At 38.9% G+C, this 20746-nt stretch overlaps 1 protein-coding gene and 1 pseudogene across 1 annotated transcript; both read right to left on the minus strand.

Moving 5' to 3' along the window:
* Window positions 1-9776: 9776 nt before the first annotated feature.
* On the minus strand, window positions 9777-14468 carry LOC111330353 (ryncolin-1-like; annotated as a pseudogene).
* Window positions 14469-16504: 2036 nt separating this feature from the next.
* LOC111330354 (uncharacterized) lies at window positions 16505-20382 on the minus strand. The gene is made up of 3 exons (XM_088759880.1): window positions 19991-20382; window positions 18521-18683; window positions 16505-18353 (listed from the first exon to the last, which is right to left on the minus strand). The coding sequence occupies exons 1-3, from the start codon at window positions 20309-20311 to the stop codon at window positions 17725-17727; spliced, it is 1113 nt and encodes a 370-aa protein (XP_088616006.1). The 5' UTR covers window positions 20312-20382; the 3' UTR covers window positions 16505-17724.
* Between the last annotated feature and the right edge of the window lie 364 nt (window positions 20383-20746).

Below are 20746 nucleotides of genomic sequence, written 5' to 3' on the forward strand. Positions count from 1 at the left end.
AATGGATTTAGCCCAGTTGTACCTGTAACAGCAGTGAAAAACTTACTTATTCTAAGGACTTTTAGAGCAATGTCTCCCCTACCTTTTCACAAAAATGTAGAGTCACTATTTAAATGTGAAATGAAATACGGATTTTTCTATCTATTTACTTAAGTGTCCCTGTCTGAAAAAGTTTTCCAGGGGCCAAAAGTGGTGGTCAACCGATTCGGCTGAAACTTGGCAAAAAAGTTGAGTGTAATAAAACATTTCAAAAGCCACTTTAGCTCACTTCTCTGACTGATTGTTCTGGAGTCTCAGGGGGGTCCGATTTGTGCCCTTTGGAGCACCAAATATTCATCATTCTAGGTGGTATTTTGAAAGTGCTATAAAACTCCATTGGTACATTTTGCTGCCAAATGAATTTGACCATGGACTCTACTATAGTGGATCTTTTACGTCATAAATGTAACTTTGTTTTCAAGTGATTAGACAGAGATGGGCCTGGGGCTAAAGCTAGGTCAAATTTGAGGTCAAAATCATTATCCAAAATTCCTATTTTTCAAAAAACCATAACACTCCCCTGCCTTCTTGTATAACTTTCATACCAAATCCAGTATGTACTTTAATGACCCATTTATCAAAATCAGTTGAGAAAAATTTGGCTTGATAAGGTTTGTTAGGTTTTTGGCAAACTCTCCATGCCCCTTTATGGCCAAGCAAAATGGAGTTTTGAGCATAATTCATGCTATAAAAAGACCAAATTCTTGACATAAAGCCTTTATTTTGTATTAGGTGAGTGAAAAGGAAATACTAAAGCCAATCCAGTGTCATTATCTGGAAATACCTCGACTCCTAGCTTAAAAATGCTCTAAGAAGGCCTCTGATTGGCACTACATACACCAGGGTTTAGCAAATAAAGGTAATTTTTTTTTCTTTGAAAACCTAGTACCCATGATAGGGCACAAATAATGATGTTCTCACCTAGATATGACAATCCTTTTTAGAGATGCTTCCAACCCCTTCTTTTTTACAGATGCGCACCCCCTCCCCATGAGATGCAGGTCATCTCATCTGATGGGGAGGGGGTGCGCACCCCTGCACCCTCCCCCTAGATCCGCCCCTGGCAAGAGGCACATCTACTGACATGACTGCTTGGTTAAAACACAAGTACAAGGTGCGTCCGGGGCGAGAGGAAGACCGGGTGATGCCAAAGCTACAAGCACAGGTAATTCAAAATATAAAAAAGGGCTTATACACGCGCATTAATATAGCGGATGGCTTTTTAAGTGCAACTCTCGCCAAGAATGGTCCTCTCAACTTCCCGTCCAAAAAATATTTCCATTAATTTTTTTCCTACGAAAAGGGTTGAGGACACTTGTTTCAAAAATAGTATGTTTGTTTTCCAATTCTCTTTTGCATGAGTATTTCAACTTCCGCGAACTTTCTGCCAAGGGAACAGAGAGCCAAGGTGTTGCAATGGCAAAAACTTAGTCAACTACAGTCACTGTGCAAGTTTTTTGACGTTGAAATTATGAGTAGTGCTAATCCCAAGTCTTCATATTATGAACCTCTTCTACAGTTCGCAAATTCCTGTGACTACTGCAAGTGGTGGTCGACAAACCCGCGTTACTCAAACTCGGTGAAGGTTGCGTGACTCCTCAACTTGGCTCAGTCCTCTTACTCTCATGTCCAATATGGTGGGCTAGTCGATACAATAACAATCGCATCTCGAGCTGTTGCGTGGCGTGTCTCATATAAACTGCAGCACAAAATATTTGTTATCCAGCTCTCCTAACTGTGGATTTCTTATTTACTGCCGGATGAATTGATTTATTAATCTCTAACGTACCAGGGAAATCGGATGGATCACAGGTCACCTGGACGCTACTCACTACAACTTGTATGTATGATCCTGCTCTTTTACTGATGTCATCATGCGTATTTACAAGAGCTAGCAAGGCTATCAAAAGTTTAACTATAGATCTTCTGTTAACGATCGTTATCATTAAGCTCACTTCATATTGCATCAAGAATTGGGTCCGACATAAAATAGAGACTTTGCATGCTTGTGAGTATAGTATGTACGGAAATATGACCTGTAAAATATAAATCGAAGGAGATCCAAGCATCTCTCCCAATGAATAAATCGCCGGGACCGGACAAGATCAGCGCTCGTGTATTAAAAAACTCTCTCCCTGTCATATTGGGCCCTTTCACTGACATCATCAATTGTTCCATACTTACTAGTACATTTCCTTTCAACTGGAAAGAGGCTGAGGTGATCCCGATTCTTAAAGACGGTGACCTTGAGAAAGCTGCTAACAATAGACCTATATCTATGCTAGCCGTAGTTTCAAAGGTCCTTGAAAGGATTGTCTTGAATCAGTTCAGCGCCTATCTCACAAAGAACAATCGCCTCACCACACACCAAAGCGGCAATAAAAATGTTCATTCTACAGAGACCTTAGACATCCTGCTTACGGATAACATACTCGAAGCAATGGATAAAAAGCTGATAACAACACCAGTACTATTAGATCTATCCAAAGCCTTTGACAGTGTAGACCATGCAAAACTGCTCCACAAACTTTTCGCCATAGGAGCCTCACACTCTACTGTTGTGATAACACACTGTGAGCTTGATGCTGCCATTGAAAAGCTCCAACAAGATCTTTACAGTGTAGCCCAATGATGTTGTGAGAACTATGTACTTATCAACCCCGATAAAACCAAACTCCTTTTCCTTGGCACTAGACAGATTTTAAGTAGGTTACTGGAAGATCCTAGTGTGGTATTCTTGGGTAAAACACTGAAGCCAGTAGACTGCCAAGGATTTGGGAGTCTTCCTTGACCCCCATCTGACCTACGATCATCACATTTCACATGTAGTGTCATCTTGTTTCTCAAAGCTTTGTCAAATTAATAGATTCAAAAGCAGCTTCGACAAAAAAACGCTAGAGTTGTTAATAACATCGTTAGTTTTTAGTAAGATGCTTTATTGCTCATCTGTATGGTCAAATACCACACTCCAGAATATAAACAGATTACAATCTATTCAAAATTTTGCCAGTAAGATCGTATCAAACTCTAGGAAGTTCGACCATGTAACACCTTTGTTTCGTGAGCTAAATTGGCTTCCTGTTAAAGAACAATTATTTTATAGAGACTCCGTTCTGACCTTTAAATGTCAGAACGGTCCTGCGCCTCAATACTTAACGGGTAAGTTTACCAAGCGATCAAATATACATACCCGTAACACTCGTACGCGGAACTCTTTGCAGATTCCGCTATACAGAACGGCTACTGGCCAGCGCACTTTTTCCTATAGAGGGGCCAACATATGGAATAACTTGCATAAAGAACTTAGGCAAAATGCCTCATTGGCATCTTTCAAGCGCGCTCTGCAAGACAAACTATTGAGGCAGACATTTCCTTTATAAGCTCTAGAACTTGGAGGAATACTATCTTAAATTCTGACCATGAGTTTTATCGTTATTTATGTTTTTATAAATTGTAAAAAGTTTGTAAATAGTTTCTGAAAAACCTCACGAGGATGTTACTATTAAAGATGATGATTATGAAATAGTCCTTAGGCCAGAAAAGAAGGGCAGTCAAGAAATTCTTGTGAACAGTTATTTCTCCCCCACCTTGCGATTACATTTTCTCCAGTGATCTAATTTCCAACGTTCTCTTATTCTTTTCTGTATTTCTGCTTCAGTGTGAACTCCAGAAAGAACGCGTCTCGGTAAACAATTCACTGTATAAAAAACATGAACATATTGCCATTGTTATTATCCCTGCGAAGAAAGTCTAAATGACTATTAAAAAGTAGTATGGTAAACATCAATAGTCAGTTTTAAAATTTTTTATCTTCCTTTTTCAAGGATCAGGCAAATTTTTTGATGACAGGCCGCAGAAACTATAAATTTCTCTAGCAACCCTTCAAATAGAAAAAAAATGGAGAGGTAGTAATAGATACTGAATTGTCACGTTTGAATTTCTCGAATGGAAAAATTAACAGTCTTTCCTATGGAATTGAAATATCCATCCTTCACTCCATTCATTTTGTGTCACTGACGGTTAATCTTATCTTTCCTTTTATCGACACTTTAAACATCAAAAAGAAATAAATACCTGAAAAATATTTTCGTTGCTTCCTCACTTCGACTCAGATCGAATACCTTCAATTGACCACTTTCATAAATGGCTGCCGGACTAATATTCTTTTGTTTAAATCTAAATTAGCCTCTCTGGCCTCGTTCTCCAGTTCAAAACTCAATAGAATACATTATCTCAAGCGAGGCTAGTGAGGCTAATTTGAATTTAAACAAAAGAATATCAATCCGGCAGCCATTTATGAAAGTGGTGTATAGCGATGAAGTAATATGCAGAGAGCAATTGGGTAAAATTGAAAAAACAGCTCCCAAAAACTGTCGGTCATTTGTCGGTTTTCTTTCGGAATCTGTCGGTTTACCATTTCGAAATTATCATCGCTCTTCTTCAATTTTACTCCATGCTGATAAATCTGAGGTATTATCTCTCCCATAGGTAAGGATATTATTATTATCAGTAACTCCACTTTCAGGTTTGGATCTTCCGTGAAAATAGATAAATCGTGTTCGTGTAGAAAGGCCATTAAAGAAATTGAAAATTTGCACATAGGCCATATCGACTGTTGGGAAAGCAAGGAAAAATCTTTAAGCGTCCGATAGAGTAATCCTGTCTTATTAAGCTGCGAAATTAATCGATGATAATTTCGAAAGGGTAAACCGACAGACTCCAACAGAAAACCGACAAGTGGCCGACAGTTTTTGCCGGGAGCTGTTCTTCAATTTTACCAGCAAGGTAGCAATAGCCCGTATCGTATTTACGCCCACTGTGCGAGAGCTCAGCGGACTTTGAAGTTTCGAAACGAGGCTATCGGGTTACACAGGTAAAACTCTCAAGTAAAATCGAAGCAAAGGGCTACGTTTGGAGGCATTTTTATTCATTTTCTTAAGGATAAAGCGTATTCTCATCATGGTTAGACATTGTGTTGCATACGGGTGCAACAGTCGCAGAATTAAAGAAGAATCAAAGAAATTATCAGGGCACTCGTTGCCGTTGTCGAACAAGGAAGTGCTACAAACATGGGTGGTTAAGATCAAACGGTCGAACACGCCGCTAAGCAAGAATTCCTACTTATGTAGTAAACATTTTGAGGAGGAATGTTTTACCAAAACCCTTGGAGGAAACAGGATACGGCTGAAGCCTGGATCTATTCCCACAAAGTTTGTGTTTACGGTGCAACAAAAGGAAAGAAAGAGGCCTTGTTATAGAGGGGAAGCCATGGACACAATCAAAAGCAAAACATCGAGGAAACTAAATTTAACCACATATACCGATGTTGCAGAAGATGACGAGCTTGAAAGCTATGAAACTTTTTCAATAGTCCTAGATTTTCTTGGAAGGGATGCTGCAAGTCAACTTGACTACAAGAACAATGAAAGGTCAGAATCCAGTTCTAGACCAAGATCTGGACGCTCCTTATCCACACACTCAGGCTGACAGGAACTTTCCGAATCTACTTCTATTTCTCTTATGAGGCTTCCGTTCAGTTTACGTCCTTCTAGCTTGACGGCAAAGTTAACAGCTCTCAGATCTGGCTCTAAAATGAGGCCAATGCCGTACAAAACGGCACAAAGAAGAAATATTATACAGAGATGCATGGGTATTCTCTATCGTCAAGGAGTTTATGATAAAAGAGAATGAATGTTTGTTTCATTTCTATTGTATAACTAGGTAATTACGCAGGTGCAAGGAAATCGTCCCATTGAAAACAATATAGGCTATTCGATATGCTTCTACGGTTACTTTCAGCTTATTCCTGTTGTTATACTTTTACAAATTTTATCAGGTCCGTATGATGCACGATCCTTCGCAGTAGATAGCGCTATTTATGCAATAGCGAACGTTAGACCTGAAAAAAATCAGGCCTGTACGGGATTGAAACCACTGATCTCTGCGATAGTAGTGCAGCGCTCTACCAATTGAGCTTTAGAGCCAACTGGGAGCAGGCCGTTAAGTTGATTCGTAATAAACCCGTGATGATAAATCAGATACAATGAATATATGAAGTTCATATATTTTGAACTGCGGTATTAAATACGTATGATGCACGATCCTTCGCAGTAGATAGCGCTATTTATGCAATAGCGAAAATCAGACCTGAAATATAAAAAGGAAAAAAAGAAAAAAAAAATGGTCCCTGTGTTTTCCCTTTTCTTTCACCGAGACTCTTTGAGAGTTCATTCATCTTTTTGTTCGTTAAATAAGTCTAACTTAAGCGTAAAATAAATTGTTTTACCTGATATTTGCAGCCAGATAAACGAATCTTTAATTTTTCTTTACAGATATTTACATTGTTGTTCCTATGACTGATTAAAAGTCAGAAACAATAACTCTTTCTTCATCACAATTTAATGTCCTCTTTCAGATCCTGCTTAGAGATACATCTAATGAAGAGGGCGGGACAGCAATGGAGCGGAGTTTTTGGAATAAGAGCGAACATTGAGAATTTCCTACTACTTTTACTTCGGTTGCTAATTTAGGCCTGTTTAAACTGGTTCAAGAATTTTATCATCACGGAGGAACAAGTACTCCGTCATAGATTAGTGTCAACCTCCCATATTTCTCTCATACTTCATGCAGCGTGCTTAACTGGAACATGTAAATGAAAATGAAAACATAATTGAATGCGTATCCAACATTTTTCGCACATAACTCATATTTTCACCTCTGTTTATTTTACTAACTATATTTAAAGTTTATTTTTAAGTTACATGCTGTTTCCGATTGCTGATGCCCATTGTTTACCCCTCTGTCCACAATTTAAACACCTAAGTAAAGGAGATGGCTACACCAGCTGATTTTAGTTTTCTTTTTTATTCATACGTTTATTTGCAGTTTACACTTCTTACGACATGAATGATTTGAATCGCAACAAGGCGATGTGCGCACTCTGATTGCATTGCATTGTGGTAGCGTTATCAGTTTCGATATGGCGGTAAAAGCGGCAGAAATCGGTAGATTTTACTGAACATTCCTTAAAAGTTAGGACGTTTCTTTTTCTTTCATTGTAGGTAAATATAATTTGATATATTCTGAATGTCTGAAGTATTTTTCGTACGTATTTGTCGCGTATTCTATCGTTCTCAAGGACAAACGCTAGTACCGTTTTTTAGCATGTAATTTAAGACCAGTTTTCGAGAACGTCAAATTCGTTGTACATCGCACTTTGAAACCTTTCAAAGGTTTGTATGGCCACTTTGATCCTTCTTTAATAGCTCTGACTAAACGCGCTCAAACGCACTCAAACGTACAAATATTTTATGCATTTTAAGTGATAGTGTTTGAGACTCTTTTATGAAACGAAAAGGCCCATTGCTGCGTTTAGTGTGCTGCGTTGCATAGCGCAACTACTGCAAGGACATTTATCATATGTACTCAATCGTGTTCTAAATCTACTTCCCTAAGTGAAGGAAAATTAACTATTCCCTAGTTTGGTGTGGTAAATCTTCTATCTTGATCATTGAATGAAGGACGGTTTAGTTAGAGCAATGATAAGAGTCACTCGATCCATGAAAACCTCTACCTTGTGTGAGGCGAAACGAAAGAAAACCGGAAAGCAAAAGGCAGTCGACCATTGAAAGGTGTTGATAGGACTGTGCGTCTCCTACCATTCGCTAGCGCTTTTAAATCTTCTACCCTCAAAATTTAGCTCTTATTAGGATATCTCTTGATGACATTCCTTTGCGATGTGATAATAAGCGTCAATTTTGAGGTGTCATTTTCTCATCTGCATGTTCTTAAGGTTTGGCAAGGCCGGATGAGATTGTGTTACAAAAGGCAATATTTTCTTCTGTGCACGCGCAATTTTCTTTGTTTTACAGTATACTTCTCTCCTGCAGAAATAACTCCAGAGACAAGTTTCTCAAAACCCTCATCTAGGTTTCCTCCCTTCTCGAGGAGCATTTTGAAGCTCTGTACGTTTTTAATAAATGTGGAGCGAGACAAATTCGTTCTTAGGAGGCGTGGGGCTTCTCCTTTTATAAATCCCATATTGACGCTGGTGGAAAAAGGTCGTGTAGTACGAGGTCTCTGTTTCTTTAATATGCGTTTGCATGTCAAATGTCAATTCGCTGTTAAATAACTCGCATCTAGAAATATAATTTCTCACTTTGAAATTAATCATCCCGCAATCTGTTGTGAGTGGACCTATTGCCATTTTTATCGAGATTCTTAGACAGGTTGTAGTTTCGAATCTTTGTTATAACATCAGTTGCCTCCTAAGAACGAATTCGTCACGGAAGAACGACGGGAGTCGCGCAGACCCGTCAAGCTTTTAACGTTCGAAGGAACAGCAACAGACAGTGCATCCCCATTACAAACCACGTTTATTCAAGCTATCTCGCTGCCACCAAAGAAGTTCACTCCAACGCGTCAAGATGGAAATGACTCAATTTTTGTCTGATGACCATGGTGCAACGCAATCAGAGTGCGCACACCGCCTGAATCGCAACAAAGTGGTTATAAAAATTTTACAGGTCCAAGAATGTTCTAGGAACTAAGAGGTAGAAAGATATGTTCAATAAACGAGTTAAACAGAAGAAGTGATAAATCAAATTAAATTCCTCACCGCGTAACTTTTTTTACTGGGGTTGTGCTCTTATGAACCTTTTAAACTTACTTATGGAGACTTCGATATGAAAAGGAGTCACCCACTCACTAACATTTAGACACTGTTAATCAGTTGTCGCGAAGTCGCCCCAGAACAAAAACCGTAATGAAGTTAAAACCGCGCATAAAAGCGAAGAGAGTCTTTCTTTAACAAATAGAGAAGCTCTGACTGTGCTCTGTTCTATTGTAAAGCACAGAGGAAGCGGCTAGAGCGCGAAAGTGGTGTAAGGAGAAAAACCAGACGTAGTTTAGTGTTTCTCTTCACTATTCCATTTTTCCTAAAACTTATTCTTTATGTTTAGTGCATTGTTTATTGAGATCTGGCAATTTTTCCACGTGAAAAATCGAAAACAAACAAAGACCTGCATTGAAACTTCAGCACATGCAGGGAATTAGTCATAGTCCTACATAAGAGATCGAGGTTAATCAACAAACTTTCCTTAGTTTTACGTCATCAAGCAGTATGACAGCCTTTATCTATTGGGAGTCACGAAGGTATGAGGTAACTGCAGTTTATATATTAAGGGAAAATTCTATGAAGCCGATAATAGTTCATAATTAGAAGCCTGCGCAAAGACCTCCTCAAAGTGAAGTAGACTACCTTTTTAAGACCAGGCCGGGGGTGATAATGCTCAAATCACCGATTTGGCTCCAAATTGGCACAAATGCGAAGCATCATGATTTAACAAAGGTGTGAAACAATAGGTCAAAATATTTAATTTCCTGGGAAATGTACGATCCCCTGGGGAAAACCCCCATTTCTTGATTTTGTTGCATAATTAATAAGCTAACTTTGCGTCGCAGCTGTGACAAACCGAAAAGCCATCTTCAAATTCAATCAACTGGGTTGTATTCTATATCTATCAGACTCTAAAACATTGATCTGTTTTAACTTGTTCCATTCATTTCTTCCCTTTCCTCTCCCTTTAGTAAAGACGGCTTTTTCGGTTTTGACATAGAAAAAAAAAAGGGTATTTTAAGACCCAATATCTCCGATGACCAACCACTTTTGATTATAATTCCTACACGGACAGTGAAAGCCATCACTGGAATTTTTCTTTAATTTCTATATCGTTTCTTTTAAATATTTTTTCTCAAGACAGGAACTCGAGAGAAAGAATTAGCATGGGCGATACCAGTTGTTGATTTCCACGAGCAACGACTTCTAGAGTATCGAAGGATTACATGAATATTTATCCGATGTACTTGTTAAGTTGCAGCAGATTGATTACAAGTTTTAATTTGAAGCCAGAGAAAGTTTACAGTTTCAACTGTTTCAATGTGTAAATGTGATTAACATATTTGACATCATGCAGACATTAAAGCTTCTGATATATTTTGCATACCCGCACCATCCGTATAAGCATGAAAGGAATTTATACCTCGTTGATCTCTGAAAGTAAATGAAATATTACATTTTAGACACACACTTATTATTTTAGTGCCATTTCAACATCTTCGTTGCTTGTATTTTACTCCAATAACTCCAAAGGTGATGCAATCATACTTAATAGCTAAAGTAGAAACAGAATCAGTTTCTGACGCATCGCAAATGTCCTGGATTCTTGAAAACTACCGTTTCCTCAAGTCTAACAGGTGCACAGGCTCTACAAACGAAATTATGCTGGTCGAAGTTTGATCTCGATCTGCTTTAACGAATAACTTTGTCCTCGAAATGATTTCCTGGTAATTCCTTGTGCATGACGTCCACCTTGGTACAAGCCATTTGGATTAACGGCGTGACAGTTACTATACCACCAGCCACTTTTATAACGCAATGCACAATTTTCATCCTTAGCAAAGTCGTTGTCCCATTCCCTGATTGTAAAACTCATGTTTCTAAATTTCAAAACAAAAAAAACTTCTTGAGAAAATGAGAGGCTGGGAAACAATGCATGGTCAGCAACACCCAGCCAAGAAGTGTTACAAGTAAGTTTAAAAAAGTGCTATAAAGTATCTAGTTAGTTCAGTGCTCGTTTGTATTTAGCATTCGGTTATTGTATGAATTCCGAGGCTATTAAGGTGAAAGCTATCGCGACTTCTTTCCAGACTGACCGTCTTGTCCAACTTCCATCAGTGGACGCGCTTAATGTGTCTGGTATCCTTACTTTGGATCCACACGAAATTTCGTGCTCTCTTGTTCATCTGTGTGATTCTTGTAAAAGTGTTTGTGTTAGTGTTTTAACAAGAATGTCTTAAAATCTTCCAAGGTCTGTTTCCCAGCAAGCTCACAAATGCCTTCCGATAAAGAAGACATAAGCAAGTACATTAGGATTTTGTCAGAGGTCAATCACAAGCATGAAGCGGGTTGAATTCGAATAGATTTGTCAAAGTTAGAGTCAGACGACCCAAGTTACTGAGAGAGAGGTGAATTTGATGTAAATAGACTTGTGGTTGAAATAACCGAGAGATTAATTAACTGAATGGAAAGGAAAGTTCCAGAGTCCTCGGTTCCCTATCGTTACGTGAATGCAGTTCGCTGTTGCTATTTCCGCTATCCAACAAACGCTAGCAAGTTTACCAATACACTTACAGTTGTATGACTCGATAAGTAATAACATAATTTTCCTAGAAAAGAGATAATAAAATGAGGTGTAGGGTACACTCTTAAGCAGATGCACTTCAGAAGTTTCCTAAAAACAGTATTCGTTCAGGTAAGCACCGAAAACACGATGCCTAAGTCACACCTGATGGACTTAGAGTGCAATACCAATGAGTCGCCTACGTCGCCTCGATATCCATCGATCGTCACCCGATAGTTATCACCCTCGTCGGCCCCAGAAAAAGTCGTGTACTCGGCAAATGCTCGGTCACCGTCGTAATCCTCCATATCAATGCGAATCGTCATGTCGGCAGATTGAGTCAGACGGTAAAGATAATGGTTCCCAAGCCAAAACTCTCCCTTCAGATTTCCAAAGCCTTTTTGTAGGATTCCCAGTCAACATAAAAGTCTACAGAGCCATCCATGCGCCTTTGAAAGGTGGTCCAGCCTCCGCCCTCAGTTTTCATGTCACACACTAGTTGGAAGGTTTCTTCTTCATCAGGGTAAATCCAGTACACACCGTCAGTAAGGAAGCCATTTTGATAATAGTCATGACAGTTCTTGGAGCAATCTATGAAGTAAAAAACCCGAGAAAAGTACCCACTAAGAATATCAAGTTATCTTCTGTTATGAAATTAAAAATTAATGGCGTCATAATTCATCGCCTTGTGTGCACAAAAATAGGAAAACGCATAAATCACTTTATGAATCGTCTGGCCACGAGCGTGCAGTCGCAATGAAACCTTTAACGAAACCGGATGTGTATAGGGTCAAACGGTTTGACGTAAGCCGATTCGGACTAAGCCGTCTAGCTTTTTCGACTTTTTCGCGAAACATACTGTTTTTTTTTAATATATAATTTCTCCTAAAACATGGGATTTCTTTCTTAAGACTTAAAATTAGAAGACAACAAAAATACGAAAATGAGTCCCGTTTTTCGACGAATTCTCAGTTTCTTGTTCTTACCAGAAAAAAGGAGAACATCTTTTTGACTAAATCTTTTTTGTGGTTGTTCCTCGTGTGATTCTTGATGGGGTCCTATTTAAGCTGAGCCAAAAGTTTTAAAAGTTTAAATGATTGTTAAGAAATGCTAAAGAGCTTATTTACTGACCAGGGCCAAACGGGGAGACATTCAGCTTGTGGTCAGGACGTAGAGGCCTCGCTGCGCTCAGCCTATATATGATGAACCTGAGTTAAATATTTTCGCCCTACTGCCTCCCACTCTGTCAGTAAGTAAAAGACATTTAGCCCTCACATCATTCCGTGATAATCGACTACCAAGTTCTTAATGTCAGCTGGACGTTGCTATCTCATATTTGAAGTCGCAGTTAATAGCACATCTCTTGATTAAGAGCATCCTGTACGTATATCTCTTTCTTAAACTGATTTTTCTCTTCACCATTTCCCTTATTTACTTCTCAGGGTAATTATGATCCTTCATAATGAACCCTTCCTTGGCTGTTTGACAACAAAATTCTCTTGGGTTTCTACTTACCCTTGACACACTTGCAGAAGTAAGTGTTTGATTTCTGGTCAACAACACATCTTTCATTCTATTTACAAGGATCACTTTCTTCGCAGGTGCTCTAAATTAAGGAAACAAGTTTTATCAATCTATATACAGTCCAACCCCTATTAAGCGGCCACCCCTTAATTATTAAGCGGCCAGTTATTAAAGTCACGAAATTATTTTCAGTTAAATACTATAAATGAAACCCCTATTAAACGACCACCCCTATTAAGCGACTGCGGCCACCTTTTGGTCGTCCCGATGGAGGTTTTTACTGTTTTTTATCCCTGTTAAGCGGCCACCCAAAATCAAATACGCGTGCTTATTTCAAGTAACGATCTTTTCCTTTTGCGACATATATGATAGTTTTTTCAATATCGAGAATTTCATATGTGTTATTTGGTTCATGTTGAGACCTCATCGTCAGATTTCCTTAAAATTGAACTTATGCAATTAATCACTGAATTAATATTACCATGTCGTTACATGTCGCTAACTTTTCAATGTAGCTGATTCATGTTGTGACCTTATCTCAGCATTTACTTAAAATTGGTTTTGTTCGATTTTAAAACGCTTTATTGCGTCAAGCAGAGCTTACAATCCTTTAAGCATGCTTATAATTGAATACATGGACGTTTTACGTAAGTTTCGGACCAATTCCTAACGAACCCCTAGCGGCCAACCCTATTAAGCGGCCAGTTTCTATCTCCACTTAATAGGGGTTGGACTGTATTTCCAAAAATTGAAAGAGGACTCTTTTCAATTTAAGGTGAGATCCAATGCTATGTCAACTTCTTTCGCATTCCTTAAAACTTCATTTCGTCCAGCCAAATCTTCTGTTGGAAATTCAACACTTTTCTCAATTTATTAAAGTCATTTCATGGTAAAGGATTCTTGTGTGTTTTCTCCTTTCTTCTGTATTATGAACTCATATCAGTTTTACAACAGGTGCTCTAAGGGACTAATCCCTTAGAAAAGATATTGGTTTCTATGGAAACTGCTATGATGCTTAGGTAAGCAGTTCAAAACACGCAGTTCATCGTCAACCTGTAGTTGACTACTTTAAAAAAGACTGACGGCTCCAGCGTTCTATCGAAGTTTACACATCTTGTTGATCTGAACCAGAGGCGTGCATTATCTAAAAAGTTTTCTACCCATTTTTTCAAGAAATAATTCCAATAATTCTGATTTGTAAAGAATTCTAAACTCATTGAAATTTCAAACAATCAGCGAAAATGTGAAAGGCCGCTTCTAGGAAAAAGCATGAGACTTGTTACTAAATTACGCCTATGACACATTACGAACCGGCCGACATTCAATTTGTAACAAATAAAATCTCTTTACAAATTCTAAGCCTTATAGCCCTGTAACATAAACTCGAAGCAATATTACCACCTGTGCTCCTCTATACAATGCTCCATCTTCTTTTGTAAAATTCTCTCGACCAACAAATCGGCCAGAGTCACTTAGCTGACATCTGCTCGTCTCATTGCCATGGATGGGAAGGAAGTTGTATGACAAACATCGGTCTTCAGAGGTACATTCAAACTGACAAGAGATCTCAGATACCACTTCAACCTCTCTTAGGATTCCCCCGTTGAGTTTTCTATCTTCTATCGCCTTTGCGAAGTTAGCAGCCCTAAGATCAGTCTCCAAAAAGCGATTTGAACCTTGTGCAAGACCTGCGAGTGGGAACACCACAAAGGCCCACAGGTACATGTTTAGTTGTTTCACTTTTTATGCGGTCTTTGACTCACCTCGCAATCGTTGAATTTACCATCTCCTCAATTTAATGTTATTAGAACTTTCCTTTTCATTATACTTTAATTAAAATTAGGTTTATCCACTCTGGCCGATCCTTCTGAAAAGTGCAAAACACCAAGCAACATTTGTGACGTTACTATTGTTTTGATATCTTTTTAACTTGGGTCAAACAACTTATTCAAAAGTGGCTACTAAAGTATTCAATTCCCAACTAATCAAAACAATTTCTGTCTAAGAAACTAACGCACTTTTCTAAAAAGAAAGGCAACAAAACAGCGTCGGTCATAAACTAAGATTCGCCTGTCAATTGTGTCACGTCAGTCACATCCAGCTTAGCCCTCCTCAGTCCTGTCGTGGTGAAGTCAATGACCCCTATGGAAGCAAACCTCTAGTGAATTGATCGGACGATAAACAAGACAATTAAACACAAGGGCTTGAAATTGGTGACAGAACAAGCCGAATTAGCATACTTCTATAAGAAAATTCATAGCCTGACGAGGGAATTCTGCATTACATTGCACGCGAAAACCGATATCGCACGAATTGCGCAGCGATGAGTGCGATATCGGTTTTCTAAGGCAAGTTAACACGCAATTCACGAGTCAAGTACTGGATTTTTCTTGAATCGCATAACAGAATAAGAAAAAAAGAAAAAAGCATTACTTATAGTTGTTATGCATACGTAAATATGAAACAGTATCACTCAGCCTCGTTTTCAATTCGTAATTCCACGCTAAATGCCTCGCTTTGTTGTTTAACCAATGACAATGCGAAATTTTATTCACTGACGCGATTCTATTAATTAAAGGCAAAAACACGGTGGGAAAAGTATCAGGGAATTAATTTCAGGAGTTGTCTTACAGTTTGTTGAGTAATTCGCCAATGGTGGATTCGTCGAGCAAAGACTTTAAGGTGATCCAAGGGATAAAAAAGATCCTTTAAACATTCATTCGATATCCAGTTATGATTCACTCAAACTGATTATGAGAATCGAATTTTATCAGAAGGTTTACGATAAGAATGCACAGATGCTATGTTACAATAACCCAGTATTAATGTGTCCCATTCAATGTGTACCTTAGATTGAAATGTTACATATTAGGCACATAAAATCGCCCTGTCCCTACTGTATCACAGATGAGGAACTTTTGTATCTTTAATTTGGCACACTCTGTCTTCGTTATGGCTAACTCGCATATACGCCATTATACAATCATCAGAAGCTTAGTCAAGAATTTCTTCTCGCATTGAAGATATCTTCAACTCTGAAGAGATACAGTTTGCGAAACTTTTACAGACGCAGCTCCCGTTATCCTGTAGTCAAAGTTTAATGTATTTTACGTGGGGCATGGTTACCCATATTGCCCGAGCCAGAGGCTCATGTGAAATACAAGACAACAACCCACCCATCCCATCCCATGCAGGGGAGGACATCCATCACACAGTAATCTCGTGCGTGGGAAATTAACGTCTCCTACCCCTAACCCTGCAGGAGACGGGACCTCCATTTATTCGTCCCTATCCGAGAAGACTACAATATCTCAGCCATATCTTGATGTTATAAAAAGGCAGCATATTCTTCTCAATTATTTTAAGACCTTGGGTGTTGGTCCGGCCGGGGCTCGAACCCTCGACCTCCCGCACATCAGTCCAGCGCTCTATCCATTTAGCTAACCGGGAGGCGGTTAAAATCATAAAATCATGCTGGTCGAAGTTTCATCCCCATGTGCTTTAACGAATAATCAAGCCCTCAAAATGAGTGCCAAGTTACTCCCTGTGCAGTACCTCCCCCTTAGTACAAACCATTTGGATTGGCGGCGTGACAGCCATTATACCATCAACCACCTCTGAATCCCAATGCACCGGGTTATGAAATACAACTCCTAACATCACAGAAATATCAACAAGACAACTGAGAAACAAAAGCGCAAGCACCGAGGAACTCAAAGATAGCATCTTCGTGGACCGTACGCAAAATGAGGCTCACTATATTCTGATAACTTTCCCTCCTTTAATGTGACAACTCAAAAGACAGTTTCCAAAACCTTATTATTGCACTAAGCACAATAAGGCACGGTAAGGCCGAACATATGTCACCATTGTAGGTAAAACGTGTCACCATTGTAGGTAAAACTCGTCACTAAAATGCGTGGGGAGACATTAAGAAGCGATCCAACTTGCTTTAACCAGAAATTAAGTTGAAACCAGTGCGAATAATGAAAAACAAAAAAACCAAACACAAAAAGCCATGTAGTCATATGAAAATAGTAAAGAAAATAAAGATAATTGTACTTTTAGGTTACCTTAAAAATAACGAACTAAAGGGAGCCGTGTTCATTTCGGAGACATCCATGTTTAAATCGGAGACAGTCAATTACTCCTTACAACTTTTCTTTTATGATAAATAGTACTGAAGTTGACTTTGTCTAACCCTATCAAACTTTAAAATACAGCGAGAACGTCCTCTGGCCAAAACTTTTAGAAAACATAAGCTTCGGCTGTCGATCTACAGCCTTCCCGGCATCCGTGGACATGAGGCTGTAGATCGACAGCCGAAGCTTATGATTTCTAAAACTTTTGGCCAGAGAACGTTCTCGCTGTATTTTAATATGTCTCATCCTGGCTACGCTTCAATTTTTAATCCTATCATATTTCCTTAAACAACTGCATTTTTTTCAAAATCTCGGGATTAAGAGTGCGTGTCTCTTTCATTTGAAATGAGTCATTAAATATTTCAAGCAACTCTAAATTTTAATACACGATATCACTCGGTCGGGATAAATGTGGAACGAAAGAGAAACAGAGGTATAAAGTTGGGCCTGAGCTAACAAATGAGAATTTCGTTTAATAGCAAACATGGAAAGGGAAACAACATCAAATTGAGATTTTGCATTTCTAAAACATATCAGAAGGGTCGAGGCACCGAGAATCTTAAAATTAGGGGGTATTTCACATTAAGAAGAAGATATAGGTTAATGGCAAACACAATAAGAATCTGTGCATCTGCATCTTTAAAAACTCTTATTTTAGGCAGTTACACCGAGATTATAATAATTCTCTCTAACGATCGACAACTTATCAAGGCTTTTAACTAGTTATTTTTACTAATACAACAACTATGGCTAGTTGTGGCAGCATAGAATAATTGCAAAGGCATCACCTTACAAAAACTTGAGAGCGCCTTTTCTTACTTTCAGCTACAGTTCTTTAACTACCTCGTCATTACCCAGATTGGTTTGTTCAGGTAACAGTAGCCCGCGATACACTTGGTACCAACAGCGCGGCTATCGTCAAAAGTGATGTAGTTGTTTGAGCCGTCAACAGCGACCCACATGTCAATCCACTTGTCTGTGCTATCATGGCTTTCAGATATCCCGTAGTTTGAATCGAAGTGGAAACGTGATATTGTAACAAAACCAGAAGAGGGATTCCTCTTGTTTTGATCTGCTGGGCTGTACTTGGAAAAACCGTGGATGGTCCATTCCTCATGGTCGAAAGTTGTCCCCATCAAGAACTTCTCGAAGTCTGTTTTGTCCTTGTTTGGAGCGCCTGCCTTCCTGTTATAAATAACCCGGATGGTATTGACGTCGCTGAACCGGAACATGACTTCTTCCCAGTCCCCCATGTCAGGGTGGATGTGACTCGATGCATCTGCATCCGTAGTTTCTGCAGCTGATGCTAGGAAGGCTTTTTTGATAAAGGGGAAGCTTGGAGACACTTTCGTGGAAATTAGTGTCCAGCCTCCACCATTGGTCTCCATGTCACAGAAAGCTTGGAAAGAGTCATTTGTTGAACCACCGTTTGGATCGATCCAATAAAGTCCACTACCGCGACTTTGACCTGAAATAATGAAGAATAATCTGAAGTTACTTTTAAACTAGGACCAAAATTACATTATTTAGTATCAAAGAGGAAAGTTCGCGCTTATCTTTTTCTTTTCAAGACCATGTTATTATTTCACATATAGTTTTTTTTCAAATGATTGATTCGCTTAATCTTAAACTCACCTGATTTTAAAATATCAAGACAGTGACGTCCTGGTTCAGTAGCGAACAAACCAATCACCACTGATAGCCAAACCTCACCATTACACCATTCCCAGGCCTTTCGGAAAGTATTGTTACGAACAGTACCGGCGATACTCGCTGAACATTTAGCAGCGTTTTTACCCTAAAAGCAAATTACGTGATGAAAACAGGTTCAGAAAATTGAATTAATGCAAACAAAATTTGGTCAGGTGAAAGGGATGGCTCCAATACTACCCTGAATACCAATTTACAAGATAGAAATCATAGGATATAAAAATATTAACTGCCATCTATTTTAAATTCGAGTACATTATCGGTGCCATATGCACGAGGTTAAATTCTCACTCAAAACCGAAGGTCTTTTTTTCTCTTCGTCAAGTTCAAGCAACATGGCAATTTATGAATGTGCGGTTTATTGACGCACGACTACTACACAAATTAGATTGCTCCTGCCACGGGAATGGCAGAGGAAAGGAACAGAACTTTCGTCCCAAGTAACACCTAACCCCTTTGTACCCACCATCTCACCATCCCACCCCGGGGAGCACATCCACCACACAGTAATCTCGTGCGTGGGAAATTAACATCTCCTACCCCTAACCCACGCGACGGGACCTACGGTTTTATTCGTCCTTATCCGAGAAGATTAGAATATCTATTCATTTCTTGATATTATAGAAAGGTAGCAAATTCTCCTCAGTTATTTTAAGACCATTAGTATTTGTCCGGCTGGGGCCCGAACCCACGACCACACAACACAAAATTTGGTTGTCTAGAGATGCATGGGTATCCTTCACCATCAGGGAGTTTTTGTCATTTGTCCCGTACAACACAATCCAGCGCCCTAACCAATTGAGCTAGCCAGGTGCGGTTAAATGTAAAGCCGCTAAAGTATTGCGTTCTTCCTCTATTTGACAAATTTTTGGTGCTAACGACGGTAGCAAGTTTTTAGAACTAGGCACCTTCCTTTATCTCATGGGGAGAACTTGTTTTACTTTGAGGGCGCGAACTTGCGACAAGGCAAAACTTTTATATATCGACAACTTACTACGGATAGGATAACGCCAAAATGTTAATATAGAATTTTTTTGGAAAATAGAGCTATGTTTCTTTTCCGCATTGTGTGTATTGGATTACTAGCTCTTCGTTGTAAAAATGAAAACAGTTCAGTTTTTTACTATTTTTTTTTTTTGGTTTTTTGTTTTTTTGTTTTGTTTTTTATTAGGGATCTTCTAGGTTTCTTTCCCCAACGCAAACTTCAGAAAATTTCTCTTTAGATTGTCGCAAGATCTTTGGATTCTTAAATCCTTTAGCGACATACGTTAAGTAGAGGAAGGTTATTGCATCAGAGTTAGGAAACATTGTAAAGAGGTCCAGCGACGATTTCAGATGATAATATTCAAACATTGAGTCAAACATTGCTTATACACTAAGACAGGTCTAGGTTACCTCTATTCCTCTGTATATGAAATTTTTATCCTCAGTGAAGTTAGCAAATGCAGCAAATCGATCAGAGGCACTTAGTTGGCACTCGAATTTCTCTGAGTCGCCCTTTATGGTTCCAAAGTTGTAAGACTGACATCGCTCCTCATCCACACACTCAAGCTGACAGGAACTTTCCGAATCCACTTCAAGTTCTCTTATCAGGCTTCCGTTCAGCTTTTGTCCTTCTATCTTGTCGGCAAAGTTCACAGCTCTCAGATCTGGTTCTGAAATACGGTTTATTCCATACACAGCGGCACAAACGAGATTAATTATCCACAGACGCATGTTCGGTCTTCGAAGAATGCTTTGCACGTAAATTCAGGTCAAAATTTCCTTGACTTTCTGACCTGCGTTAGCAGAGGGAGGAGCATTTTAAAATGAAGACATTTTTTGCAGCACTTGCTAATAATTATTAGCCCATAGGACGCCAATAATGCGCTCCAGGGGTTTGTAAATAAAACTGTCATCAATATTTCTATTATTGTCATACCCAACGCAGAGCGGTCAGTTGTTATAAAAAAATTAAATAACATGAAAGGCATACCTTGTGTTAGCCGGAGAGATCATTAACAAGTTCTTTACGAGCGAAGAAACACCTAATGGTGGCCTTAGCAACAAACCTTCATCGTCATTATTATTGTAATTACTCCTACCCCAGGCAGAGCGGACAGTTATCATAAATAAATTAATAACTGTTACGGCCTGCGAGATCATTATTTC

This window comes from Stylophora pistillata, chromosome 1 (genome assembly GCF_964205215.1).
Source record: "Stylophora pistillata chromosome 1, jaStyPist1.2, whole genome shotgun sequence".
Classification (NCBI taxonomy): domain Eukaryota; kingdom Metazoa; phylum Cnidaria; class Anthozoa; order Scleractinia; family Pocilloporidae; genus Stylophora; species Stylophora pistillata.